Source organism: Colobus angolensis, unplaced genomic scaffold, assembly GCF_000951035.1.
Source record: "Colobus angolensis palliatus isolate OR3802 unplaced genomic scaffold, Cang.pa_1.0 Scaffold8, whole genome shotgun sequence".
Classification (NCBI taxonomy): Eukaryota; Metazoa; Chordata; class Mammalia; order Primates; family Cercopithecidae; genus Colobus; species Colobus angolensis.
This window is the reverse complement of record NW_012121820.1, coordinates 621,834-633,555: the sequence shown is the minus strand read 5'-3', so window position 1 is coordinate 633,555 and position 11,722 is coordinate 621,834. Positions and strand designations below refer to the sequence as shown.

General features: G+C 37.0%; 1 protein-coding gene across 1 annotated transcript in view; it reads left to right on the top strand.

Moving 5' to 3' along the window:
* The window catches only part of SMAD4 (SMAD family member 4), a 109,432-nt gene extending 102,214 nt beyond the window's left edge, over positions 1-7,218 (top strand). Inside the window, exons 12-13 of the mRNA XM_011928762.1 lie at positions 3,769-3,907; positions 5,395-7,218. Coding sequence (XP_011784152.1) covers positions 3,769-3,907; positions 5,395-5,606 — 351 coding nt within the window. The 3' untranslated portion in view covers positions 5,607-7,218. The remainder of the gene's footprint in view (positions 1-3,768; positions 3,908-5,394) is intronic.
* Positions 7,219-11,722: the final 4,504 nt, after the last annotated feature.

The following is an 11,722-nucleotide window of genomic DNA, read 5'->3' as shown; positions in this document are numbered from 1 at the left end:
GCCAGGATGGTCTCGATCTCCTGACCTCGTGATCCGCCCGTCTCGGCCTCCCAAAGTGCTGGGATTACAGGCTTGAGCCACCGTGCCCGGCCGACAGTGATCTTTATGAGGCATGCGTCTTTGTTAAGTAATGGGTTTGTAATAAATTCACAAAACATGGTTAAGTAAATTAAAGCAGAAATTAGCTCAGGAATGGTGGTCAGAAATATTTTTTGGATCTGAGCCAAAAAGAATATTTTAAGCCTTTGGTTACTTTGAACTGCCTTTGTCAACAATTTAGTCAAATTATGAAAGGAAGACGGTAGCATTTCAATAATAGCTGTAATTTTTATCATCTAGTGTAACAAATGGAATCTGTTATGGTATCAGTTATCAATGGATTAGTTACAGTGTGAAGTCAGGAGGCAACTCAGGTTTTAGTTAGTAGTGAGCCTAACTGAATAATTTTAGGTCTTCTGGTTTGAGTGCTATAATTAAGTAAATAATCTGTGGAAGGGAGGTTTGCTGAGGTGCCTAATGAATCATTTTTACTACATCTGCAGATGCAGGTCATAAAGTTTAATCCGTGTGGGTAACCTATAATATGTGCTGCTGACGTTTGCATAGATTCAGGCTGAAACAATCCTAATCGCGATTATGTGCAACACATTGGAGAGAGCCTATGTGTGACATATTACTTGGTTATTTTTTTAAATGACTCATGGTGGGGGTGGGGGAGTGTTAATGTTAAAGGCATACTTGAATCTTGGATATTATAATTAAGTTTTATTCCCCACTCCCAAATAACATTATATATAGATACCATACTTGGTTAGTGATGATTTTAAAAAAGTGGTTGTAGAGACCTAAATGTAAAACAGAAAACTATAAAACCTCTAGAAGATAATATGAGAGAAAAGTGACAACTTTTTTTTTTTTTTTTTGAGGCGGATTCTCGCTCTGTTGCCCAGGTTGGAGTGCAGTGGCGCCATCTCGGCTCACTGCAACCTCTGCCTCTCAGGTTCAAGGGATTCTCCTGTCTCAGCCTCCCAAGTATTTGGGATTACAAGCTTGCGCCACCACGCCTGGCTAATTTTTGCATTTTTAGTAGAGACAGGGTTTCACCATGTTGGCCAGGCTGGTCAGGAACTCCTGACCTCAAGTGATCTGCCTGCCATGGCCTCCCAAAGTGCTGGGATTACAGATGTGAGCCACTGTGCCCAGCCAAGAGAAAAAGCGAGAACTTGTAAGATACAACATCAAAGGTGTGATCCATGAAGGAAAGAATTGATAGGCCTGACTTCATTGAAATGAAACACTTCTGCTCTGTGAAAGACAGGGTCAGAGAACAAGAAGACAAGGCACAGACTGGGTGAAAATATTTGCAAAAGACACATCTAATAAAGGTCTGTTATCCAAAAATTACAAAGAACTCTTAAAACTCAACAATAAAATAAACAATGCAGTTAAAAAATGGGCAGAATAGACTGGGCATAGTGATTAACTCCTGTAATCCCAGCACTTTGGGAGGTCAAGGCAGGAGGATTGCTTGAGCCCAGGAGTTCAAGACCAGCTTGGGCAACATAGCAAGACCCCATTTTAACAAAAAAAGGGCAAAAGACGTGAACAAACACCTCACCAAAGAAGATACACATATGGCAAACAAGCATATGAAAAGATATTCAGCATCATAAATGTGTACAAACCCATAGAATGTATAACACCAAGAGTGAACCCTTATGTAAACTGGATTTTGGGTGATAATGATGTGTCAGCATAAATTCGTTGATTGTAACAATTGTGCCACTGTAGTGGGAATGTTGATAGTGGGGGAAGGTTGTATGTGGGGACAGGGACTCTGTACTTTTTGCTCAATTGTGCTGTGAACCTAAAACTGCTCTAAAAAGTAAAGTTCATTAATTTACTTCTTTAAAAAAGTGGTTGTAGAGCTATTTACCTTTTCAAATGTTTGAGTCTCTGTTTTGTTCTGTACTGGGTAATGCCGAGAAAGTAGTGATTTCACTTCTGGGTATTGTGGGCTTTCTGATTTCTGGAACCTGACTTTGTCATGCTTTCTTTCTTTTAAATTTTAATTTTTTGTGTGGAGATGGGGTCTTGACTGGTCTTAAACTCCTGGGCTCAAGTGATCCTCCCACCTGGACCTCCCAAAGTGCTGAGATTACAGGCATCTGCCACAATGCCCCTATCATTGCTTTCTTTATTAAAGTATTTTAGGACCTAATAGTGCAGGAAATACATACATGTATATTTGACACATTCGTATCTCTTCAAAGAATGGGGTAGTCTGACTGTTATCCTTCACTGGTGCTAATTGGGAAAGGTTTTTTGAGGAGGTGGACACTGAGTAGAGAAATAGGAGTAAGTAGGAATGCGATTTGTTATTTGGAGAGAGCATATTATTGTATGTTTTGTGGTTCATGTAAATACCACGGTTGAAGATAGAATTTTTTCAAGCATCTGAAAATTATGGTTTAAGTTCAAAAACTATTGTTTATCAACTAATAAATTATGCATTCTCAGATTTCTCTTATTTTCAAGATTAATTATGCTTGCTTATATTGGGCCCCGTATGTACATAATAGGACTTTAAAAAATATTCATGTCCTTTTAGAATAGGGAGTATAGCCACATGGTTCAGAAATTAAAGTGATTTAAAAACAGTGGACATTGAGCAGCCTCGATTCTACCCTGTCCTTGTCCTCCTTTCCTACAAATTCTTTTTGTGTAATCTTCTAGTGCTTTTTAAAAATGCAAATAAGCAAATATTTTAGGAAGATTTTTTCCCCAGAAAAAAAGATGTGATTTATTATCTGTAATTTGTTCCATATTAAAAAAAAATTCCAGTACTTTTCATGAATATAAGGGTAGATATGGCAGCCCCTTCCTTACTTTGCCAGTTCTTCACTTGGTTGATAAAAGTAAAATTATTTATTAACTTCTTAACTCATCCTGAAAGATAAATGATTACAGGGGAGGCTAAAAACAAAATAAGTAACTGTATACTATGCCAATTTTGCAACAACCTCATGAGAGTATGTACACTTAGCATTCCAATTTTATAGATAAAAGAAACTCAACCCATATAATTAGTAGATATCAGTGATGGGATTTAAAACTGGACTTTTTTTTCTTTAAAAATTATGAACGTTTTCAAACAAATATAAAGAGAAACTAATGAAATTCCATATACCCATCCTGCGGATTAAGTAGTTATGATTTTATATTTGTTTGATCTAGTCTTTTTTTTTTTTTGTTTCTTAAGTATTTTAAAGCAAGTCCTGGATATTATTTTGCTTCTATTTGCTAAAGCACGCATCTCTGAAAAATGTTGATGTCTCTTATATAGTGACAGTGCCATTTTGTTAAACTCCTCCAAATAAAAATAAGACAACAAGTTGGCCAGGCGAGCAAAGCTATCAACTCCAGCCTAAGGAAAATTCAGCAGTTTGGTTATAAAACGGGGAGGGGGACTTCTTAGTTGTTCATTTTACACAGATTTTCACAAGGACAGTAACAGCTGACCCACATTGAACATCTTAGATAAAAGATACAGAGGCAGCCAAAGCCATCATGATGTTGACATGATCTTCTTGGTCAGCTCCAAGCCACCTTTCCTAACTAGTTTTAGACCAATCACAATGTACATAAAAGTTTACATGTTTTAATTAATTATTTTCGTGTGAGAGGTAAAATGAAACTGAGTGCGGCATTGGTTTTTGATGTATGGAATTTTTCTTTATGGACTCATGAAATGTTTTTTCTTAAAAGGTCTTTGATTTGCGTCAGTGTCATCGACAGATGCAGCAGCAGGCGGCCACTGCACAAGCTGCAGCAGCTGCCCAGGCAGCAGCCGTGGCAGGAAACATCCCTGGCCCGGGATCAGTAGGTGGAATAGCTCCAGCTATCAGTAAGTATGCTTTTGATTTTTTTTTTTTTTTAAGGTGTAATAGTTGAAATTTTTATCTTGATTTACTCAGTTGATTAGTTTCTTTGAGCAATAATAGAAATTAAAGTTCTTTTTACTGGGACGATAACATTTTTGAATTGGTGAAATCTGTTCTTCTATAATAGTTGCTTTTTGCCTATGACCCTGTTTGCATTCTTTTTGTATCAAAAATGGAGTATGGGATAAAGGAGAAAGGGGATGATTATATTATATTATACTGTTCCATCTCCTCCTTTTTTGTTGATGCTTATTATAATTCCTGCCTCACCAGCCAGGGTGGGTTGTAATCACCAAAGTGCTTGGCATTATTCTAGTAAGGAAAGCATATTTCAATTTCAGAATTGGACACCTTGCCAATTTTTTTTTAAAGTGTGCTAAACGTGGAGAGAAAACTAAGTGAGGGTGGTATTTTGATAACTTGTAGACTTTTTTTTAATTTTAGGGTAAAATTGAACTGTGTGCCAGGTTTCACACTGATGGGGAATTTTTTACTGCAGAGTTAAACTCCTGACTATAGACTTTTATGATGGAAACACGTGGCACCCATCTTCCACGTCTGAAGGCATAACTAGTGATTCATTCAACCCCTGTTCTTAACCTCTTCAGTGTGGTAAGCAAATCACACTGGCTAAGAAAACTGCAGTGGCCCTGCAGGTTTCTCTACAGTACATGCAAATTCCTCCCATTAGTTTCGTTGTAATATTGATGAATGCAGATGGACTATATGACTGTATGTTCTGACTGGAAAATTAGATGCAGTCTCCATTGTGACTTATGTTCAGGAGTTTACAATTTACAGGTAGATGAGGCATATTCATTGAGATAATTTGATTTTTTAAAATTTGGGGATCTAAACCATTAATTTGCTAGTTTCAGTGTTATAAACGTGCTTTTACTGAAGAATCCAGAACTATTATTAAATTTCACATTCTCATCAGTTGCCACCACTGAGTAATAGTGTATTACTCTGTTACACTTTGAAATTGAGAGAGAGACTTCATCTCGGTCATCTAAGAGGTCCTAGTGGAACTAAGAATATTAACTGCTTCATTATTAGTTGTATCTTATACTGAACTAGGCTGTTCAGACAGTAAGGTTTTTAGAAGCAACCTGTGGACACGCACTATCTCTTAAAAACAAGTTGTTTCTTATCCCTTCACCTCCACTTCTAAAGAGAAAAATAGGTGAGGTGCTGGTGGATTGTGGTAATTTACTTTATAATTGGTTGTAGCTAGAAGACACATGTGGAATGTAAAGTTCCTTAACCAAAAGTGTTCAACTTGTTGATAACGTTTAGATCTACTGTTACTTCTTGGCACTTTAGCAGAGAAAGTTATATGCTGAGGAGAATGAAATACAGAAAGCTGGTCACTTGATTAATTTAGAATATAGGGAGGATGGAAGAGATCACCCTGTCCCTCTAATGTCTTCCAAATCTTTTCTGTTAGGTCTGTCAGCTGCTGCTGGAATCGGTGTTGATGACCTTCGTCGCTTATGCATACTCAGGATGAGTTTTGTGAAAGGCTGGGGACCAGATTACCCAAGACAGAGCATCAAAGAAACACCTTGCTGGATTGAAATTCACTTACACCGGGCCCTCCAGCTCCTAGATGAAGTACTTCACACCATGCCGATTGCAGACCCACAACCTTTAGACTGAGGTCTTTTACCGTTGGGGCCCTTAACCTTATCAGGATGGTGGACTACAAAATACAATCCTGTTTATAATCTGAAGATATATTTCACTTTTGTTCTGCTTTATCTTTTCATAAAGGGTTGAAAATGTGTTTGCTGCCTTGCTCCTAGCAGACAGAAACTGGATTAAAACAATTTTTTTTTTTTTCCTATTTAGAACTTTTCAGGCATGGCTCAGAGCTTGAAGATTAGGAGAAACACATTCTTATTAATTCTTCACCTGTTATGTATGAAGGAATCATTCCAGTGCTAGAAAATTTAGCCCTTTAAAACGTCTTAGAGTCTTTTATCTGCAGAACATTGATACGTATATCATTCTACAGAATAAATCCAGTATTGCTGATTTTAAAGGCAGAGAAGTTCTCAAAGTTAATTCACCTATGTTATTTTGTGTACAAGTTGTTATTGTTGAACATAATTTCAAAAATAATATGCCATGTGGGTGAGTTAATTTTACCAAGAGTAACTTTACTCTGTGTTTAAAAAGTAAGTTAATAATGTATTGTAATCTTTCATCCAAAATATTTTTTGCAAGTTATATTAGTGAAGATGATTTCAATTCAGATTGTCTTGCAACCTCAGTTTTATTTTTGCTAAGGCAAAAAACTCAAATCTGTGTGTATATTGAGAATCCCTTAAAATTACCAGACAAAAAAAGTCATTTAAAATTACATTTGTTATTCCTAATAGATGACTGTTTATCAAGAAGTATACTTTTCCCCTGTGAAACAGTAGTTGTGTTCTTCTGTATTTCTAGGCACAAGGTTGGTTGCTAAGAAGCCTAAAAGAGGAATTTCTTTTCCTTCATTCATAGGGAAAGATTTTGTATTTTTTAAAACACTAAAAGCAGCGTCACTCTATCTAATATCTCACTGTTCTGCAAAGGTGGCAATGCTTAAACTAAATAATGAATATTTTGGAAACTGCTAAATTCTATGTTAAATACTGTGCAGAATAATGGAAACATTACAGTTCACAATAGGTAGTTTGGATATTTTTGTACTTGATTTGATGTGACTTTTTTTGGTATAATGTTTAAATCATGTATGTTATGATATTGTTTAAAATTCAGTTTTTGTATCTTGGGGCAAGACTGCAAACTTTTTTATATCTTTTGGTTATTCTAAGCCCTTTGCCATCAATGATCGTATCAATTGGCAGTGACTTTGTATAGAGAATTTAAGTAGAAAAGTTGCAGATGTATTGACTGTACCACAGACACAATATGTATGCTTTTTACCTAGCTGGTAGCATAAATAAAACTGAATCTCAACATACAAAGTTGAATTCTAGGTTTGATTTTTAAGATTTTTTTTCTTTTGCACTTTTGAGTCCAATCTCAGTGGTGAGGTACCTTCTACTAAATGACAGGCAACAGCCAGTTTTATTGGGCAGCTTTGTTTTTTTCCCTCACGCTCTACCAGGACTTCCCCATGGACATTGTGTATCATGTGTAGAGTTGGTTATTTTTTGAATTTTTATTTTACTATAGCAGAAATAGGCCTGATTGTCTACAAGATGATAAATAGATTGTCTACAGGATAAATAGTGTGAAATAAAATCAAGGATTATCTTTCAGATGCTTCTACTCTTGCCTGGAGGACTTTTAGCTATAGAAACACTTGTGTGATGATAGACCTCCTTATATCGTCTGGAATGAACACAGCTTCTACTGCCTTGCTCAGAAGGTCTTTTAAATAGACCATCCTGGAAACCACTGAGTTTGCTTATTTCTGTGATTTAAACATAGATCTTGATCCAAGTTACATGACCTTTGTTTTTAAATAACTTATCTACCAACTCATTTGTACTCTTGAGTACTTACAAATTCTTTCAGTAAAAGCCTAATTGTCTTCTGTAAAAGTTTGGTGATTTAAATTTTATTGGCAGTTTTATAAAAAGACATCTTCTCTAGAAATTGCTAACTTTAGGTCCATTTTACTGTGAATGAGGAATAGGAGTGAGTTTTAGAATGACAGATTTTTAAAAATCCAGATGATTTGATTAAAACTTTAATCATACATTGATATAATTCATTGCATCTTTTTTTTTTTTTTTTTTTTTTTTTTGAGATGGAGTCTTGCTGTGTTGCCCGGGCGGGAGTGCAGTGGTATGATTTCAGCTCACTGCAACTTCAACTTCCCAGGTTCAACTGATTCTCCTGCCTCAGCCTCCCTGGTAGCTGGGATTACAGGTGCCCACCACTATGCCTGGCTAATTTTTGTAGTTTTAGTAGAGACGGGGTTTTGCCATGTTGGCCAGGCTGGTCTCAAGCTCCTGACCTCAAGTGATCTGCCCACCTCGGCCTCCCAAAGTGCTGGGATTACATGCGTGAGCCACCGCTGTACCTGTGGTGGTGGTGGCCTCATTGCTCCCTTTTCTACTTTAAGGAAAGTTTTCATGTTTAATCATCTGGGGAAAGTATGTGGAAAATATTTGTTAAGAAGTATCTCTTTGGAGCCAAGCCACCTGTCTTGGTTTCTTTCTACTAAGAGCCATAAAGTATGGAAATACTTCTAGTTGTTAAGTGCTTATATTTGTACTAGATTTACTCACATGCTTTTGAGAAAACATCTAGTATGTTATGATCAGCTATTCCTGAGAGCTTGGTTGTTAATCTATATTTCTATTTCTTAGTGGTAGTCATCTTTGATGAATAAGACTAAAGATTCTCACAGGTTTAAAATTTTATGTCTACTTTAAGGGTAAAATTATGAGGATATGGTTCTGGGTGGGTTTTCTCTAGCTAATTCATATCTCAAAGACTCAAAATGTTGAATTTCAGTGCAAGCTGAATGAGAGATGAGCCATGTTCACCCACCGTAAGACCTCGTTCCACGTTTGTCCAGTGCCTTTCAGTTCATTATCAAAGGAAATCCTTCATGGTGTTGCCTTTGTTTTCCGGGGAGTAGATCCTTTTGTGGGATATGGTCTGTCTCATTTTTAATAGTTTACTGCCCCTGGTATACAAAGATAATGACAATAAATCACTGCCATATAACCTTGCTTTTTCCAGAAACATGGCTCATTTGTATTGCTGTAACCACTAACTAGGTTGCCTATCCCATTCCTCCTGTGAACAGTGCAGATTTACAGGTTGCATGGTCTGGCTTAAGGAGAGCCATACTTGAGACATCCAAGTAAATGGAACTCATATTAGCTGTGCTGCATTTCAGACTTAAAATCCATTTTTGTGGGGCAGGGTGTGATGTGTAAAGGGGGGGTGTTTGTAATACAAGTTTTGAAGGCAAAATAAAATGTCCTGTCTCCCAGATGATATATATCTTATTATTTTTAGTTTATTGCTAATTGTAGGAAGGTGAGTTGCAGGTATCTTTGACTGTGGTCATCTGGGGAAGGAAAATTTTACATTTTACTATAATGCTCCTTAAGTGTCTATGGAGGTTAAAGAATAAAATGGTAAAGAAATGTTTCTGTGCCTGGTTTGATGGTAACTGGTTAATAGTTACTATTTTATACAGAGTCATATTAGTTCACACCCTTTCTGAGAGCCTTTTGGGAGAAGCAGTTTTATTCTCTGAGTGGAACAGAATTCTTTTTGTTGACAGTTTCTAGTTTGCTCCCTTCATTATTGCCAATTTTATTGGCATTTTATTTAATGATAGCAGATTGGGAAAATGGTAAATTTAGGTTACTGAGGTAAATGAGTATATGAAAGCAATTACCTCTAAAGCCAGTTAACAATTATTTTGTAGGTGGTGTACACTCAGCTTAAACAAATGCTTTTTTTTTTTTTTCTTAAAGGCAGAATCCATCTTGTTGCAGATAGCTATCTAAATAATCTTATATCCTCTTTTGCAAAGACTATAGAGAATAGGCTATGAGAATCTTGTGCAAGCCTTTCCATTTTTTTTTCTGTGATAACTAAGTAATTTCTTTGAATATACCAAGAAGTATGTAAAAAGTCCATGGCCTCATTCATCTGCAAAGTGGCATCCTAGGCCCAGCCTTATCCCTAGCAGTTGTCCCAGTGCTGCTAGGTTGCTTATCTTGTTTATCTGGAATCACTGTGGAATGAAATTTTCCACATAATCCAGAATTGCCTTATTTAAGCAGTAAAATGTTTTAATTTTAGCCTTTTTTTGGTGGAGTTATTTAATATGCATATCAGGATATACTACATGTAACATTTCTTTTTGTGCTTGGCTATCTTCGTGGACTTCAGGGGCTTCTAAAACAGGCAGGACTGTGTTGCCTTTACTAAATGGTCTCAGACAGCTATGCTTTTAATTTTTAGTTTTGTTTTTTTTTTAACCCGCTTCTCCCCTCCTGGTCTCTTCCCTCTCTGATAGCTACCATTCATATGTGGGTGTTAGTGTGTCTCCTTTTAGCATTTTCTTCTTCTCTTTCTGATTCTTCATTTCTGACTGCTTAGGCAAGGAAACCAGATAACCAAACTTAGTAGAACTTTCTTTAAAACACAAGTACAAACTCTGGGACAGGACCCAAGACATTTGTGAAGTGCTGAAAAGGACCTCATTGCATTGGCATTTGATACCAGTTTGATGTAGCTTAGAGTGCTTCCTGATTCTTGCTGAGTTTCAGGTAGTTGAGATAGAGAGAAGTGAGTCATATTCATATTTTCCCCCTTAGAATCATATTTTGAAAGGTTTCATTGCTTCCACTTGAATGCTGCTCTTACAAAAACTGGGGTTACAAGGGTTACTAAATTAGCATCAGTAGCCAGAGGCAATACCATTGCCTGGAGGACACCAGCAAACAACACACAACAAAACAAAACAAACCTTGGGAAACTAAGGCCATTTGTTTTGTTTTGGTGTCCCCTTTTAAGCCCTGCCCTCTGGCCTTACTCCTGTACAGATATTTTTGACCTATAGGTGCCTTTTTGAGAATTGAGGGTCTGACATCCTGCCCCAAGGAGTAGCTAAAGTAATTGTTAGTGTTTTCAGGGACTTTTAACATCAGACTTGAATGAATGAATGAAACTTCTTTTCCTTTTTTTTTTTTTTTAATGTAATAAGGACTAAGGAAAACCTTTGGTGAAGACAATCATTTCTCTTTGTTGATGTGGATACTTTTTACACTGTTTATTTAAATGCTTTCTCAATAGGTCCAGAGCCAGTGTTCTTGTTCAACCTGAAAATAATGGCTCTGGGTTGGGCCAGACAGTTACACTCTGTAGTTTGCCCTCTGCCACGAATTTGATGTGTGACCTTTGGGCAAGTCATTTATCTTCTCTGGGCCTTAGCTGCCTCATCTGTAAAATGAGGGAGTTGGAGTAGATTGATTATTCCAGCTCTGAAATTCTAAGTGACCTTGGCTACCTTGTAGCAGTTTTGGATTTCTTCCTTATCTTTGTTCTGCTGTTTGAGGGGGCTTTTTACTTATTTCCATGTTATTCAAAGGAGACTGGGCTTGATATTTTATTACTGTTCTTCTATGGACAAAAAGTTACATAGTATGCCCTTAAGACTTAATTTTAACCAAAGGCCTAGCACCACCTTAGCAGCTGCAATAAACACTTTACAAACACACACACACACACACCCCTGAGAGGGAAAAGCTTTCATTTTTCTGTCATCTCTGGTCAGAGTTTATTAAGGCTTTCTTTGAGTCATGACATTCTAGCTTTCGAGTTGGTGTGTGTGACACCACCCTCCTAAGTGATGGGTGCTGGTAATTTTTTTTTTTTTTTCAGTGAAAATGGATTTAAAACCTCTTGTTAATGCCTAGTGATATTATGCTCAAAACAAGGAAATTCCCCTGAACCACGTCAATTAAACTGGTTTATATGACTCAAGAAAACAATACCAGTAGATGATTATTAACTTTATTCTTGGCTCTTTTTAGGTCCATTTTGATTAAGTGACTTTTGGCTGGATCATTCAGAGCTCTCTTCTAGTCTACCTTGGATGAGTACAATTAATGAACTTGGTATTTTCAAGGACCTGGGAACCTTCCTTGGGGCCAGGTTGAGGGTGGGGGTTTGGGGAGTCCTGGTAGAGGCCAGCTTTGTGGTAGCTGGAGAGGAAGCGATGAAACCAGCTGCTGTTGCAAAGGCTGCTTGTCATTGATAGAAGGACTCATGGGCTTGGATTG